The sequence below is a fragment of the Chenopodium album genome, chromosome 7, assembly GCF_948465745.1.
Source record: "Chenopodium album chromosome 7, dcCheAlbu1.1, whole genome shotgun sequence".
Classification (NCBI taxonomy): Eukaryota; Viridiplantae; Streptophyta; class Magnoliopsida; order Caryophyllales; family Amaranthaceae; genus Chenopodium; species Chenopodium album.
Window position 1 is genome coordinate 70,290,984 of NC_137840.1, and position 17,728 is coordinate 70,308,711.

The following is a 17,728-nucleotide window of genomic DNA, read 5'->3' on the forward strand; positions in this document are numbered from 1 at the left end:
AATTGAAGGCTGATGTTCACGCTTTTTGAGAAATTTTGGAGGTTTCGGGGCCGATGTCGCAAAGTCTTGAGAGTTTAGGGAATACATCTAGGGGTCATATAATACCGTTTGGAACCATATATGATCATTATAATATGTCATCAGAGATTTTACTGGTAGGCTTGATTTAATTTAATGAAATCGGTGCAAGTTGTAAACTGGTAAATTGGTCGTTTAAAGGCAAATTGGATGGTTCCACCTACCAAATTGGAATCCCATAGGGTATTAGGGACCATGGTAAAAATTTCGGCAATTTTTATTTTCGAGCAAAAAGAAGTCAAAAAATTCCAAAATTGAAGGCTAAGATCCATGCTTTTTTAGAAATTTTAGAGGTTTCGGGGCCTGGTGTCGAAAAGTCTTTAAATTTTAGGGCATACATCTCGGGGTCATATAATGTCGTTTGGAACCATATATGATCATTATTTGTTGTTATAAATGTTTGTGGTAGGCTTGAGTTAATGAAATTGATGCAAGTTGTAAACCAATAAATTGGTCGTTTAAAGGAAAATTGGATGGATACACCCATCCAATTGGACTCCCGGAGGGTATTAGGGACCAAGGTAAAAATTTCGGCAATTTTTATTTCCGGGCGAAAAAAAAGTCAAAAAATTCCAGTATTCGGGGCCCGGTGTCTGAATGTCTTAAAATTGTAGGGAATACATTTGGGGTCATATAATGTTGTTTGGAACCATATATGATCATTATTTGTTGTCATAAATGTTCGGGTAAGGCTTGAGTTAATGAAATCCGTGCAAGTTGTAAACCGGTAATTAGATTGAGGTCGTTTAAAGGCAAATTGGATGGTTCCACCAACCCAATTGGACTTCCCGAGGGTATTAGGGACCATGGTAAACATTTCGGCAATTTTTTATTTCCGGACGAAAAAAATTCAAAAAATTCCAAAATTGAAGACTAATATCCACGCTTTGTGAGAAATTTTAGAGGTATCGGGGCTCGGTGTCAAAAAGTCTTTAAATTTTAGGGAATACATCTCGGGGTCATATAATGTCCTTTGGAACCATATATGATCATTATTTGTTGTTATAAAAGTTCGTGGTAGGCTTGAGTTAATGAAATTGGTGCAAGTTGTAAACCGGTAAATTGGCCGTTTAAATGCAAATTGGGTGGTTCCACCCACCCAATTGAACTCTCGAAGGGTATTTGGGACCATGGTAAACATTTCGGCAATTTTTATATCTGGGTGAAAAAAGTCAAAATATTTTAAAACTGAAGGCTAATATATATCCACGCTTTTTGAGATATTTCGAATGTTTCGGGCCCGGTGTCGAAAAGCATTGAGATTTTAGGGGATACATCTCGGGGTCATATAATGCCGTTTGAATCCATATATGATCATTATATGTTTTCATAAATGTTCGTGGTAAGTTTGAGTTAATGAAACCGGTGCAAGTTGTAAAACGGTAAATTGGTCGTTTAAAGGCAAATTGGATGGTTCCACCCACCCAATTGGACTCCCGGAAGGTATTAGGGATTATGGTAAACATTTTAACAAATTTTATTTCTGGGTGAAAAAAAGTCAAAAAAAAAATTCCAAAATTGAAGGCTAATATCCACGCTTTTTGCGATATTTTGGAGGTTTTGGGTAAAGTTGTCAATTCGGGTAAACGGGTTGGATTTGGGTCAATAAGAGTGGATCGGGTTAACTCAGGTCGGGTCAATTCGGATTAATTCCATAACTTATACGGGTCTGGTTTGGGTTGAGTCATGTTTTAGTCGTGTCACGTCGGGTCATACTTCTTATCGGGTTTAGGTCGGGTTTAGATCGGGTTTAGGTCAGGTTAATATAATAGGTCGGATGAATAATAAGTCGGGTTTAATTTGGGTTTTCACGGGTTAGGGTAATTCTCGGGTTCGAGTCGGGTTTGGTTCAAGTAAATAATTTGCAGGTTAGAATCAGGTCGTGTCATTCCTGGGTTTGAGTCGGGTTCGGTTCAAGTTAATAATTTGCGGTCAGATTGGGTCATTTTCAAGTCGGGTCATTCTCGGGTTCAAGTTAATAACTTGTAGGTTATAATCAGGTTGGGTCATTTCGAAGTCGAGTCATTCTCGAAGTCAAGTTGGGTTATGTTCAAGTCAATAATTTGCAGGTTACAATCAGGTTGGGTCATTTCCAAGTCAGGTCATATTCGGGTTCAACTAATTGTAAGTAGATAATTATCATTTTTATCAAGCTAATTATTTCCTTTGACTATAATATATATGGCAATATACTACAGAACTAACTATAGTTTATAATTTAGGAAGATAACTATCTCCTTTGACTAAACAACAAATATATACTATATTTAACTCTTAAATTTGAGGATGATGCTCCTTTCTTTTGCTCGTCTGGACCGACTTGGTCTCCCTAGCTAGACAAAATGCTTTGATCAACAATAATAAGTTGGTCTAAATTGCATTTAAGGTGATTTGAAATTTGGGTTAAATTTAGGTCAGGTCAATAACAAGTCGTGTTGATTTCGAGTCGGGTTAGTAACAGATCGAGTTGAATTTTTTGGTCGGGTTAGTTTCAGGTTTGGTAAAATTTTGGTCGGGTCAATAACAAGTCGGTTTGAATTGGGGTCAGGTCAATAACAAGTCGGATTGATTTCGGGTCGTGTTTGTAACAGGTTAGGTTAAATTCGAGTCGGTTAGAAATGGATCGGGTTGAATTCAGGTCAGGTTAGTAACAAGTCGGGCTAAATTAGGATTTTGACGGGTTAAAACAGGTTTGGATCAATTTCGGTTCAAGTCGGGATCGGTTCAATTCAATAATTAACGGGTTACATTCGTGTCGGGTCATCTCCAGACCAGTTCATGTTCGGGTTCGGGTTCGGGTCTCACATACTCGGGTCAACTCGAGTCTAGGGTTGGTTTCAGGTCGGGTTCAGATAGAACGGTTAATAATCGGGTTTGAGTTGGTATTTCGGGTCGGGTCTGAAGGAGTTATGTCTTCGATAAGTGCAACTACTAGATATATCAAGGATCACTATTATGGAGATAATAAGTTCGTTCTCTTGGGGCGTCATCATCTGTTGCTAGACTATGAGAGATGATCTTTGGGCTAGTAAAATAGTCCAAAGCCCGCTAGAATGGATCCTATGAGGTCACACACAAAGGTATTGGGTTAAGCAAGTAAGAGGCCCATTATTGGGCCTTATGAGTATTTAACTAATCATGAATAGGATTGGGCTAGTGTAGTTTGATTGGGATTAGGAATTGGGTTTGGTCATGGACTCTTATTTATGGATATGATCTATAAATAAGATCTGTGCCTAGGATTGCAGACACAAGAGTCACAATCAACTTACAGTGAATTGTGAATCAAGGTAACCAATCCCAATTCCCTCATCTCTCTCTCTCTCTCACGGCACCCCTCTCCCCCCCCCCCCTTGGACTTGCGACCGACCACCCCTCGTGGTGTTCGCGGTGGTTCGTGGTGGTTCGTGACTATTTCGTTGCTCATACCTCTCCGTAGAAGGTCGATTGAAGAGTTCGATCGCGACTAACTAGCATTAGTGGAGGTCTTAACCTGTGCCTGTGGACCAAGTAGAGGAATCACGTTTGAGGTTCTTTGTCTCCCTTGTTCTTGCTCGATTGCTAGTGGAATCACGCTTCAAAGGTATAATTCTTACTCTTTATGTGTTATGCATGAGATCCTTGGTTAGGTGCTATATGAATATAATTCATGATTATTTCCGCTGCGTAGTACCTATAATCCCCTATAGTGGTATCAGTTAGCCTCTTGCAATTACATATATTGAGTATTAAACCTTTGTTAATCCACAATTTTAATTCAATTAGGAGGGAGAATAATTTAATTATGGGTCAATTATTATATTAAATGTGATTTAACAATATAGAATCATTAAAGTTGTTTAATTTGCTCCATATTAGCCCTAATTTGATTCGAAAATTGCCCTATGAAGTTCAAAAAAAAAAAATTCGAACCTCCCCCCCCCCCCCCCCCTTAATATTTCGAAATTTTCGAAATCATTAACCCTAATTTGTGAAATTTGTGTTTTTTGATTTTGATTTAATTCGAAAGTTTTATGTTTAAAGAATTTAATCTAATTGATTTCATGATAAATTATGAATTTTTCATGATCAACCTATTTAATTTAAAAGTTAAATTGAATTGGGATTAAATTCATGAAGAACCCTAATTTTAAAATTGAATATGATTTAATTTTAAAATTGGATGGACCACACTAATTTTAATTTTAATAAAATTGTTTTGTTTTAAATTAAAAATCAAATAATAAAAAAATAATAATAATAATAAAGGGAATTGAGGTGCGGCAACCGCGGCTGGGTGGCGCGGCCACGGCGACTGCCGCACCGGTGGTGGTCCAGGAGGGAGGGCGGCTGGGCACGGGTAAGTCAAAGGGGCAGCGCAGCAGTGCACCATCCCGATAGGTGTGCTGCTACTGTTGTCCGGGCGTCGCTGCAGGGGCAGCGCACACTGCAAGGTGTGCGGCCACCGTGGCCGGCTTCGGCTGGCCACACCACGGTGGCTGACGCGGGTTTTCAAAATAAAAAAATATAAAAAAAAATTTATTTTATTTTATTTTATTTTATTTTGAATAAAATCTGTTTTCAAAAATTAAAATTAAAAGATAAGTTTTGATTTTGAAAGGATAATTAACAAAATTAAAGTTGTTGATTTTGTTAAGATAGGATAACTATGGAGCAAAAGATTCTATTTGGATAATAATTGATTAAATAATATGATTATCCCATAATTATTTTAGGATATTAATTGATTTAAAATATGTGATTGGCAAGTAATTAGGATAGAATCTCCTAAAAGTTAGGATAATCATGGAAGATAAATATGATTTATCTTCCATAATTTAAATAAGATTTGATTCTATCTCATACCTAAATTAAAATATATGATATTTTATAATTGGTCATGAATAATATATGATATTATCTAATTACAGTAATTAATTAATTAATTAAAATATGAGATATTTTAGGAGCCATGTTTCCTTTACTGTGAACATTCGATGTTGTAGTTTAGGAAAGCATGATGAGTGATTTATTATATGGCATATTATAATATATGATGTTATATATTGCTATTTAGACTAGTATGGCCCGTAGATTCTAAATACGATCTGCGCATCGTTTCGTATTTTTGTAATCTAAATACGGTCTGCGTACCGTTAAGTATTTTTGTAATTTATTTTATTTAAGTAGTAGATAGAATAGAATAAAATTACAGGTTGCAGTTAATCCAAGAATCCATGGAGTGGAGGCCCAAAGGAGCAAGGTGGATGAGATCCATGAAGGTTCAAGTGGGAGCTTTTGCTTTATTAGTTTTCTTAGGATTAAGGGGCCATACTATGTCATGTTTTATTTATGCATTAGTAGATTATGCATGTTAGATTTTATTTATGTTGTTTGATGATGCGCTAGAGTTCACTAAACAATCACCACATAATGAATCTAGGTCCCAGTAATATTGAGATTGCTTTCCCAATCAAAAACCCGATGAAACCTTTGATATTTATGATGGGTCATGCCAAAGCAGGGTGTCATATTATATCTTAGGGGGGTGGAGGTAAAACAAATTTTACACTTTTGATTGGTTATACTCAACAAGGTTACCTAAAGAGTTTAGAACCTTGAAGCTAAGGGTAATAATTAAACATGTGATGGTTAATTATTCAACCAAGAATTACTAAGAGTTGTAATCAGTAAAGAGTTTACTCACCTTGAAAATGTAATAGTTGATGGTAGGGCCAAAGTCCGGTCAATCATTGCACAAATAAAGGATCTTAGAATCATTTTATTCAATAGGGATCAATTAAAATTGAATAAATGCTTTAAAGTTGCCAATTTAATTCGCTTATGGTACTTTAAAATTTTTAATTAAACATAATTGAATTTTGCGTTTACTTTTAAGTAACATGTCGTTCTAGTTTTATTATATATAATCTCCTCGATTGAAAATAAAGTTGAGAAACGTTCTCAAAAGGTTAAAAGATAATCCATAAAACTATATTCCAATTTTTCTAAGATGGTTCTAAAAGGCAAGTTTTAGAAATCCATGTCACATGTCTAAGGTTGGTTTTATTCAAAATGTTTGAGTAAAATGTCAACACATCTTCATTTTGAAAATCGTTTCAAGGGATATAATGAGATGGGAGGTACAAACCCTCTAAAAGACAAGTATAAAAGTCCAATAACATCTCTTATCTTCAATATGATTGAATATAAGAAAGTGATTGGAAATCTCTATGATCAAAAGTTGATCAATTGACGCTATTCTTCATCCACTTTATATAAGAGTTAAATAGTTGATTAAACTCTAATATGAATGATGCTTGAATAGACTTAGCAAAATCATGAAATTTGCTTAAAGTAGTTAAGCAAAGCATCATTTTGAACCTAAGAGAAGTGTTCTAAGTGGCTCAAATGGGAAAGGTTTAGGAATATATGAGGATTGCATTAAGAAGTTATGGGCCAAGAAATGCAAACAAGTTGCTACCTCTCAAACCTAGAACTACTTACATGCTAAAAGTTGTTATGAACAACAAATGTTTCAAATTAAATGGACCAATTCCAATTGATTAGAAACTACCTCATATAGTTGGAAGGTAAAAGAATGGAAGTGTTCCAATTTAAGAAGTATATTATAGAAATTGATTTAGCACATTGCTACTTCTTGGACATATGATGTCTTGTTTAGTTCTCTCTCATTAAGAATGAGGTTGAACTAAATGAAGAAGTATGGATAAGGGAGAAATAAATCTACAAGTTTAGAAGCAAATGTTGTTACTTCACTAGTAGAATCTACAAGTCTGGAAGCAAAAGTTGCAACTTTACAAGTAGAACCTATATTTCACCTAACCTTGTTATTGGCTAAAATTAAATAAATGTTATTTATTCTTGCCATTATCAAAACACCATTCAATTTTAGTAATGACTAAGCATCGAAGATTCAAAAAACATGGAATAAATGTTATTCTATGCTTCATTGAGTCATAATGTGTTTTGAAATTGCTAAACAGGTTTAAAGTTCTATATGATAGAAATAATTAAACCATTTATATATATATAAATTATCTCTAAAATGTCAATTAATTCGAATGAAAAATGAACATTGCATGTGAAAGATCCAAAGGGATGGACTTTCAATATCATTGGATTATGAATCCATTGATATATGTAAATATCATTCTAATTTGAAAGTATTGACAAAGTCACCATTTAGAGAAATGATGATGAGAACTCAAGGTCGAATACATATCGATGTAAGAAAACCAAAGGTTCAAAGGCTAGAGATGGACAATGAAACTTCATTTGTGATATGATCACATGTGCTTAGTTGAAGCATAAGAGTGAAATTTTTTGAAAAGTTCAAAATGTTCAGTATGAAGTTCAGTATCAACTTGACAAGATAATAATTGCATTACAATATGATTGTATTGTGAAAATTTGAGTCAAGACATTTACTTGGCAACACATTCAAAGTATTGTGATATGATCGTAATAATGAGAATTTAAGCTAAGACCTTGATGAACATCCAAGAGTTGTGAAATCGTTTTACAACATACTCCGAAAGAAAACCTTGTGAAGTGTTTATGAAGGGAGCTATCAATCTATATAAGATATATTTTGATAATGGATGAAAATTACATATCTTCCAACCATTGTTCAAGGGATATACTTTTAAGATAAGCTACAAAACTAAACAAACTATATATGTCAAATCAAGTGTAGCAAAGACTCCATATATGATATGGATAAGAAGAGTTCTCATAAAGTCTTTCTACAAAGCAAGGAATAAATATTGTATTAAAGAGTTTAATGCACGATCAATGCCTACACAGAGCACGGGTTACTACTACACAAATCATACTTAACACAAAATGTTTGTTGCTCAAGTAGATGCCCTTATGGAAATTGTTCCAAAAGGTCAAGTGGGAGTAGTATAAATCTCAAAAGAGTTTGAGAAAAGCAACAAACAAACATGGTTCAAACCATGATTGGTTCACCCTATGCTAAAAGTGCCTCCTAAAAAGGCAAGTGGGAGTATAAGAATCTCGAAAAGTTCGAGAGCCTTGAAAGAGTTCAAGAAAAGTGATTTCGAAAATCTTGAAGAAATTTGAGAAGTAATCGAATCAAAGCAACAATATGAGCATGATTCACCTCATGTTACAAGTGACAACGCATGGTCTCATTAAGTGTAATGGGAATAATAACCATGTGTCGAAGGTAGTACATTCCAAGTGCATATCCTCAATTGTCGTTTCTCAATGAAACTAAACAAAGTTGTTGTATAAGTTTCAATTGTTGCATCAAAACCCATAATGATGACTAGCATATGTAAAACTTAGTCAAAGAAATATGATTTCATATTGATTAAGAGTTCTAAAATATTCATTTTGGAACATGATGATTATGCAAGTAACAAAGATGATTTGACAAGTTATAATTCCAAGTGGTTTAAAAACCAGGAAATCTGAAATAGATTCTAAGCCTGTAAGCAAGTGTATGACACTTGAATAATTTGCCTAATTGGGTGAGACCCATTATAAGCAAAACAGACAAGAAAGAAAAATGTTTTCTAACTAAAGCAAAGACTTATTACAGGATTCAACTAATTCATAGTATGACTATGACTACGATGAAAACTTTATATTAGTCATGTTGCAAAAATCTATTAAAGATATTTTAGTGATTTCTACCTTATAAGATTTGGTAGATGGATTTCAAAACACTTTCTTGAAATTGTTCATGAAATAAGATTTGTATATGATACAATCAAAAGTTTGAAGATCCAATAATCCTAGGGATGCATAGCATCATGGAGTTAGTGTTCTTAATTTTGTGAGTAAATCAAATCGTTTGATGTTTTCGTAAAATGAAGAAAAGGTCTTGTGTGTACAAGATGTTTAGTGGGAGCTATGAAGTCTTCTTGGTCTAGTACAAAGAGCAATTATTCATTTCTTGAAGGGTCAAGTGATGGCTAATGCATTTTGTATGTAAATCTTGAAGAAGAAGATGAGTACATTTGGGATTCAAAATCTATAGAGATAGGTTTTGATGGATGTTTGAGCTTGGTTAAGAAACTTATATTGATAAGATTCTTATAAAGTTCAACGTTATATTGAAAGGAGTTTCAATCCCATGTAACATGGCACATTGCTTATGATTCAATACTTTGAGAAAGGTTGATGAAATTAAGGTCTTGAGTGATGATCCTTATGCAGTTTGCAAAGGATGCATCATGCATGTCATGGACTATACTCGTCTATTTGATTCACATGTTTTAAGAACAAGTGATGATAGATTTCAATTGAAATCCAATGTTACGTTGGAATACAAATTAGAAATTTCTAAGTTCCTTGTGAAAGGACGAAGGAAAATTCTAAGTGTATGGAGATGAAAATGATTATAAAATTTAGAAATTGCAAAATTCATGTTTATGAGAATGTTTCATGAACTCTACTTACTAAACCCCTTCCATTTCCAAAGCATGAGAAACATTCTAATGAAATTGGATTGAGGCAAATGATGTAATTAGAAGTTGTATTTATTTTTGGAGAAAAATAAGTTACATATGTAATACACTCATTTGCAGAATTATGTTTAATCAGAAATTTTATTATTTCTCTTATTTAATGATGGTTTTCAATATTAAATAAAATGTCCAAAATAATTATGAATTGATGGGCTCATCAGGTTGATGACCTGGTGAATGGAACCCCACAGGTGAACTAAATTCATATATTATTTAAGTTCCTAGTTCAGAATCATTAAATTGGACATAAATGATTTCTAATAATGGACTAGCATGTAAGATTGATTGGATAGCGTAGTTTCATGGGCTATAGGAGCATAGTGAAGCTCGGTCAATCACATGGATATGCATGAATGATGCATGATCGAACTATAGACCTACTTTGAAGTTCAAGTATAGAGCTTCCGGATATATTAGTGGATTCCTTTGACATGAGTGGAACATTGATTTCATTCAATGGATGTTATGGCTGTGGTACACTCAAACGTCTGCCCGTAACTGGAGATTATAAAGGGTGTTTCCCGGTTATTTCTGAAATTGAGTGAGAGCTTTGGTTGCCACAAGATTGGATTGAGTCTACCTATTTAATTAGGAATGTGTCTTGGACCCTTGAAGAGGGAGAATTCAGAAAATGCATGGCCGTGCTCAAATGGATTACACAGTAATCATTTGTTTTGTAATTCTCACTCAGTTTTCAAGAAAAGATTTGTGGACTAATATGATCACGACATGAGATGCAATCATATTATCAAATCGGCACACATTGACTTAAGGAATTTGAATATTGCGCACTTGTCTCAGACAAGTGGGAGATTGAAGGAGTTATGTCTTCGATAAGTGCAATTACTAGATATATCAAGGATCACTATTATGGAGATAATAAGTTCGTTCTCTTGGGGCGTCATCATCTGTTGCTAGACTATGAGAGATGATCTTTGGGCTAGTAAAATAGCTCAAAGCCCGCTAGAATGGATCATATGAGGTCACACACAAAGGTATTGGGTTAAGCAAGTAAGAGGCCCATTATTGGGCCTTATGAGTATTTAACTAATCATGAATAGGATTGGGCTAGTGTAGTTTGATTGGGATTAGGAATTGGGTTTGGTCATGGACTCTTATTTATGGATATGATCTATAAATAAGATCTGTGCCTAGGATTGCAGACACAAGAGTCACAATCAACTTACAGTGAATTGTGAATCAAGGTAACCAATCCCAATTCCCTCATCTCTCTCTCTCTCTCACGGCACCCCTCTTCCCCCCCCCCCCTTGGACTTGCGACCGACCACCCCTGGTGGTGTTCGCGGTGGTTCGTGGTGGTTCGTGACTAGTTCGTTGCTCATACCTCTCCGTAGAAGGTCGATTGAAGAGTTCGATCGCGACTAACTAGCATTAGTGGAGGTCTTAACCTGTGCCTGTGGACCAAGTAGAGGAATCATGTTTGAGGTTCTTTGTCTCCCTTGTTCTTGCTCGATTGCTAGTGGAATCACGCTTCAAAGGTATAATTCTTACTCTTTATGTGTTATGCATGAGATCCTTGGTTAGGTGCTATATGAATATAATTCATGATTATTTCCGCTGCGTAGTACCTATAATCCCCTACAGGGTCAACTATTGACAGCTCTAGTAATACGTATCTACCGGAGGAGGAAAAAAAAAAAAAAAAACTGGAAATAGTCACGTGGAGATTATTATAAAAAGGAGGAAGCATAGAGTCCATTTTGTGGAGTTGATTGAGCGTTATCCTTACTAGGGCCAGCATAATTCAATTCAATATTAAGTAGCCAAGTAGGGCATATACAGATTATTTACATGCCGCACATCAAGCGTTATCCAGTAGTTGTCAAATGTATGTACAAATATTTGTGGGGACGGATATTGTGATCACATTCTTACATTATTCTATCACGTGTTATTTGTCATCAAAACTTTTTATTTATATTAGTACCCCTACACTAAACTTATATGCACATGATGAAAGATTGAAGGTGAATTTTAGGCTCTTCTTTTAGTGGAGAGAAATATTAAACTTTTGTTCTCAAAAAAAAAAAAGAAATATTAAACTTTTAGATAAGACTTGTTAAGACATTTTACAACACCGAAACCTATAAAATAAGCCTACTAATCACAAGCTAAGGTAACTTTTTAACTAACCTATATTAAATTTTGTAGACATTTGCTTAGTACAAGCACCAATTTATTGAATTTAACCCGTTATATAATAAGAGTTTTAGTGTTTTACTAATATTAAAAAATAAAATAAGATTGCAACGAATAATAAAGTTTATCCGCGCTTGGTTGGAGGAAGATTGAGCTGGGCATCATATGACGTCCTAGTCAGTCCATATATTGGTATATATGTGACATGTTTAGTGTATTAGAATTAAGTTTAGTGTATTAGAATTAGGTTTAGTGAATTAGAATTAAGTGAAGACTAACAAATGCAAATTTTTCTTTGAGGGGCTTCGCCTCTCTTAACAAAAAAAATGGCAAATTTGTTGCTTTTCATATTTGTATGAAATGTTTTACTGCATATCTGCATTGTATAGATTTTCCTATTTAAAAATATAGAAATTTTTCGCCACATTCAAATGATTACTTATTTAATTTGGAAGTTGAAAATGTAGAAATTAAGAATGAATAAGCCATATTTGAATGATAACTTATTTAATTTGAAAGTTGAAAATCATAACCATATTTAAATGATTACTTATTTAATTTAGAAGTTGAAAATTGTAGAAATTAAGAATAAAAATTTTCAAAAAATACGTGTTATACAATAATACAACGTTTTTTCTAGAACTATACAATATGTGGCTTGATAGGCCATCAACTTTTTACTTTTTTTTTTTTTACATCGGTCCAAGATCATGTAATAATTATATCAATTTTGACATTTGGTCCTTTTTGGATCTACCGACATGATACAACTTAGTGACAAACAAATTAAAATGAACAAATATCCATCTTTGCTAGTCTAGAAATATAAGGGGTATCTTGATTTTGTTTATCTACATTTTTAATACCTTTACCATTAAAAGAGATTAAGCAATGCTGCTGTTCTTTCCCTTACTAGCAATCTTCTCCCTCACCATAATATATTTGTTTCTTCTTCCAAAGAACACAAAAAATGAGCCATTACTTCATCCTCCTCCTGGACCTAAAGGAATCCCTTTCATTGGAAACCTACACCAATTCGACGCCTCGAAACCTCATGTATACCTTGCTGAGCTTGCTAAGACATATGGTCCGATCATAAGCTTGAGGTTCGGACGTGTGTCGGTTGTTGCGGTTCATTCAGCCAAACTAGCCAAAGAGGTCCTTCAAACACAAGACCTTAACTTTTGTAGTAGACCACCCTTGGTTAGTATGCAAAGGCTAAGTTATAATGGATTAGACATGGCTTTTGCTCCATATAATGAGTATCTAAGAGAAATAAGGAAGATAAGTATTGTTCATCTCCTTAGCTCTAAGAGAGTAGAGTCGTTTGCTTCGATTCGACAAGAAGAAGTCTCAAGGGTTATGAAGAAGATCTCCTCTCTTTCTTCTGCTTCCAAAATTGTTAATCTTAGTGAATTGCTTATGGGGTTTTCAGCTTCGAATATATGTAGGATTGCTTTTGGAAAGAGGTACAAAAATATCCCATAATGCTATCTTTAATTTTAGTGTTATGATATATTATAGCTAGAATCTTTACTTCATTCATGCATACAGCGATCAGTGTGATTAATGTTGTTTATATAACTTAATATTACCTCCGTTAAAAATAAACGGAGGTAGTATATAGTTCACTTCAGCTTTTTAATAGGTATGCAAGTATAAGGATTATACTATGTGACTTACTTATGTTCCCTAATATTAAGGCAAAGCTTAGAGTAAAATCAACTGTGAAGTTGACCGTGTGATGCACTTATATTACTTTTTCTTTTTCTAGTAAACTTACTAAAGATAAAAACATGTGTATATAGATTAGTGCATGTATGATGACTACTTCCATTAATTTTACTCAATTCAACTAATTAAATCATCAATTTTTGTTGCATAAAATCGAATTTTACTTATTAATTGAATGCCTTTTCTAATCAAAATATATTAAAATTAAAGTTTTATTATAGTATTTTTGTCATATGTACTAGTCACTAAAATAAATTTACTGATGATCAATATTATTTTTTAAAAGTTAAAAACTAACTAGACCAAAAATTTCTACTTGTACATCTTTCAATTATTAATTTAATATCAATTCATGTCAATCAAAGATATCGTATTTGTCCTAATACATAGGCTTGCATGCATAGGTACGAAGATGATGAAGAACTATCAAGGAGGAGCAAATTTCATAGCATGTTAAATGAAGCACAAGCCATATTTACAAGCTTCTTCTTTAGTGATTATTTTCCTACTATTGGGTGGCTTGATAAACTAAGTGGAAAGTTTTCTAGACTTGAGAAGATATTTAAGGTTATGGATGCATTTTATGAAGAGATCATAAATGACCATCTTACCCCTAACAAGCCAAAATCTGAGAGGGAGGATATAATTGACATTCTACTCCGCCTTAAAGAACATCATCCCTCTTATCAGCTCACTTTGGACCACATCAAAGCAATTTTAATGGTAAGTATGATGGTTTAAATATATATATAATCTCTCCATATCTTTTTGTTTATCTCTAAGTTGTAATGAGCGGTTATACTACATATAATCTTGATGCGGTGGGAAAAAAGCACAAAAACTTGTGTGAACCCGAATTTCTTCACGTTTGCAACTGGCTTTGTATTAAACATAGTGATCCTTATATTAAATATAGTAACTTTAATTTTAACATAGTAACATTCAATAAAATTTGTGTGATTTTTAATATTGTTGCAAATTTGAAGTATGACGTTATGATCCTAATTTTAACCTAGTGACCTATATTATTCATATTGACTGCTATTTTAAAATTTTAATTAAAAAAATTAATCTATAAAAACATAACAACCATTATTTAACATAGTGACTTTTTTTTAATTAATAAAACGACAATAGTAACTCTACTATAAGTGGTCCACGATAGATTAATGTGAACCGGGTCTATTTAAGAGTTTGTAGGAAAAAATAGTGGAGTAAATTAAAGAGGAGTTGTAACTTGTAAGGACCATCCGAAATGAGTTTGTCTCAATCAATAATTACTCATGTTTTCAATGACGTTCTATTGGCCTTTTTAGATTTCATGTAGGTATAATTATTATACCAATATGAGGTCTAAATATACCAATAAGATTGCTGGTATTTGTAGACTTTATATTAGTACAAGTATTGTGCCAACATGAGGTATAAATGTACTAACAGACACTTATTATTGTCATTCATGAAAATAGTAATTATGGGCATGGACTTTCTCAAAATAAAGCAATTTTAAAGGGACAAAACAAAAGAATTGCAGCCCAGATGAATCTTTTAAAGGTTGTATCATGACATGTTCACATGTTCATGTTAGGTCTCGTATTCACAAAATTCTATCAATAGATATGTGAAAAACTGAAAATAGGATAGTTGATTAGTTTTTTATTTAACCAATATATCTAAACAGATAGTGTTAGATTTCGTGTCGTGTAAATTTCGTGTCTTCTCTCGGTAAATTCGTGTTCATGTTCATGTTCATGTCAGTTTCAATCAAATTGTCATGTCAAAGATTGTCAACACTAGTGTGGAGTATTACTTTGATATTTTTTTTTAGGAAAATATTACTTTGATATTTGAAGGAAAGATAAACTATAACTTTATAATAAGTGGTCTCATAGTAGGACAGTTTTCAAATGGCCACTATAAAATTGTGGTCAATGTATTAAATTAAATCACGAGGGTTCATTTTTATTGACTAATGTGGACCGTTGATATAATTTATTTTTATTTTATATTTAAAAAAAAATGACAAAAAAAAATCAAAAAAAAAAATCACGTTCTTATCCGTTTCTTTTCAGTTTCTTCTTTGATTACTCAGAGCGTATATATTTTTCCCCTTTAAAACTTCTCTTCAATCTTTGTTAGTGATCCATGTATACTGATTATAACAATTGGCTCCAAGTCCAACCATTCAAATAGAGTTGCTTGAATTCAAGATTGCTTTAATTTAATTTTTTGCTTGATTACAAATTTACAGTACTTGATGCGGCAATATTGAAAAGATACCGTAGATAGTTTGGTCTTTAATTATACTTTAACTGCAAATAATTTAAATAGACAACTGGTTTACAAAAGAACACTTCACATTACATTTCTGCGTAGAAGATTAAATTATTTGTCTCCACTTCTAAACAATGAAAACAAAGAGGGAAGATTGAAGAGAAGCGGAGGGAAATAAAATATACTTACCTCCATTTTTTATTAGTTGACACGAATTTCTTTTTATGAAATTTTTTTTTTAGTTGACACGTTTTATTTTTGGGTAAGATTTATACCTTGTTTTTAAGTGTACCCCACTTGCTTTATCATTATCTCTTACTCTCTCTCATCTCCTTAATATGTGTGTCTAAATTAAACGTGTCAACTAAATAGAAACGGATAAAGTAGTAAATAAAGGAGAAACTAAAAGGAAGTGGTATGTAGCTTTTTTTTATTCATTTTTTTAAAAAATATTTTTACAAATAAAATACAAAGTAAACTATATCAACGATTTACATTAGTCAATCAAAATAAACAATTGTAATTTGATTTGATACAATGGCCATAATATTATTGTGGCCACTCAAAAGTCATCCCTCATAGTAACCAAAACTTGTTATAAAATTTATAATTAATAACAAAGGTTACTTTTTGTTTACAGAATATATTTGTTGCGGGAACAGATACAATTGTAGTGACGATTGTTTGGGCAATGACAGAGTTGATAAAACACCCGGAATCAATGAACAAAGTACAAGAAGAGCTTAGGAATGCTATTCAAAACAAGAGTAACATCAACATATGTAACTTTAAGGAGCTTAAATACTTTCAAGCAGTGATAAAGGAAACATTTAGGCTACACCCTCCAGGGCCATTATTAATTGTGCACGAAACAATTCAAAAAACCAAGATTGAAGGGTATGATGTTCTACCTGGAACATTGGTACATGTGAACACGTGGGCAATTGGAAGAGATCCTGACTCTTGGATATATCCCGAAAAGTTCATGCCTGAAAGGTTTTTAGAAAGTACAATAGATTTCAAAGGATGTGACTTTGAGCTAATTCCTTTCGGGGCTGGAAGAAGAATATGTCCTGGTTTACATCTCGGTGTTGCTAATGTAGAGCTCGTACTTGCCAGTTTGTTGCACTCGTTCGATTGGGAATTGCCTAGTGGTGTTAAGAAAGAAGACATTGACACTGATGTTCTTCCTGGTTTTGCTGTGCATAAGAAAAATCCATTGTGCCTAGTAGCTAAAAAATATTAGGGCCAAATAAAACCTTAATTTGATGTTCAAAATAAACTTAGGGTTTTATTCATTATGGATTGGAGGCGTGTATGTAACCGACTAATAAATTAACAGTTTAAAGGTAAAGTGAACGATTCCAACTACCTAAATGATCTCCTGGGATGTCGTGGAGTCCTTGGAACCCTCTAACCTCTTTTCTTTTCGTGTCTATAAATTAAAGTCAAAATTTATTTAAAAATTAAAACAAAAGATTATATGATACACGAAATCAAACTAATTTTTAAGGTTTTGGGATCCAATGTCAATTTGAGTGAATTGTTGTTTAGATGTGCAAGCTCCACCATGTGCAGGACCGCTTTTCGAAAGCGCGCGATATGTATCTACTCTTGCCAAAGCTCGCTAGCTAATTATATTTACTTATAGATAATTTAGAAGGCGAATGTGTGTGCCTGATGTTTATTTAAATGTGTGTGAAGGTTTTTAGAAAATATATACTTGCATGTTTTTTATTTAATGCACATACAGATAAAGAACATACTTCCTCTGTTTGTTTTTTTTTTTTATAGTTGCAACACTTCTCTTTTCACGCTTGCCAATATGCATGTCTTCAATCGTTTATACCTTTAATTACCTATATGTAAAAATTATAAACTCTTGAGATTGTACTGTAGAGATGTATCTAGGGTTAATTTTAAGAAGAATGAGTGGAACCCATCAGGACAAGAGGCTTTGTATTTCCCCAGAACGAAGA

The 17,728-nt window shown here is 33.3% G+C and overlaps 1 protein-coding gene across 1 annotated transcript; it reads left to right on the forward strand.

Annotated features, from left to right (window-relative positions):
* The first annotated feature begins 12,607 nt into the window (after nucleotides 1–12,607).
* LOC145638283 (6,7,8-trihydroxycoumarin synthase-like) lies at nucleotides 12,608–16,995 on the forward strand. Its single transcript, XM_081689250.1, has 3 exons — nucleotides 12,608–13,210; nucleotides 13,880–14,198; nucleotides 16,390–16,995. Exons 1-3 carry the CDS (start codon nucleotides 12,633–12,635, stop codon nucleotides 16,993–16,995), a joined length of 1,503 nt encoding a protein of 500 aa, XP_081545376.1. The 5' UTR covers nucleotides 12,608–12,632.
* Nucleotides 16,996–17,728: the final 733 nt, after the last annotated feature.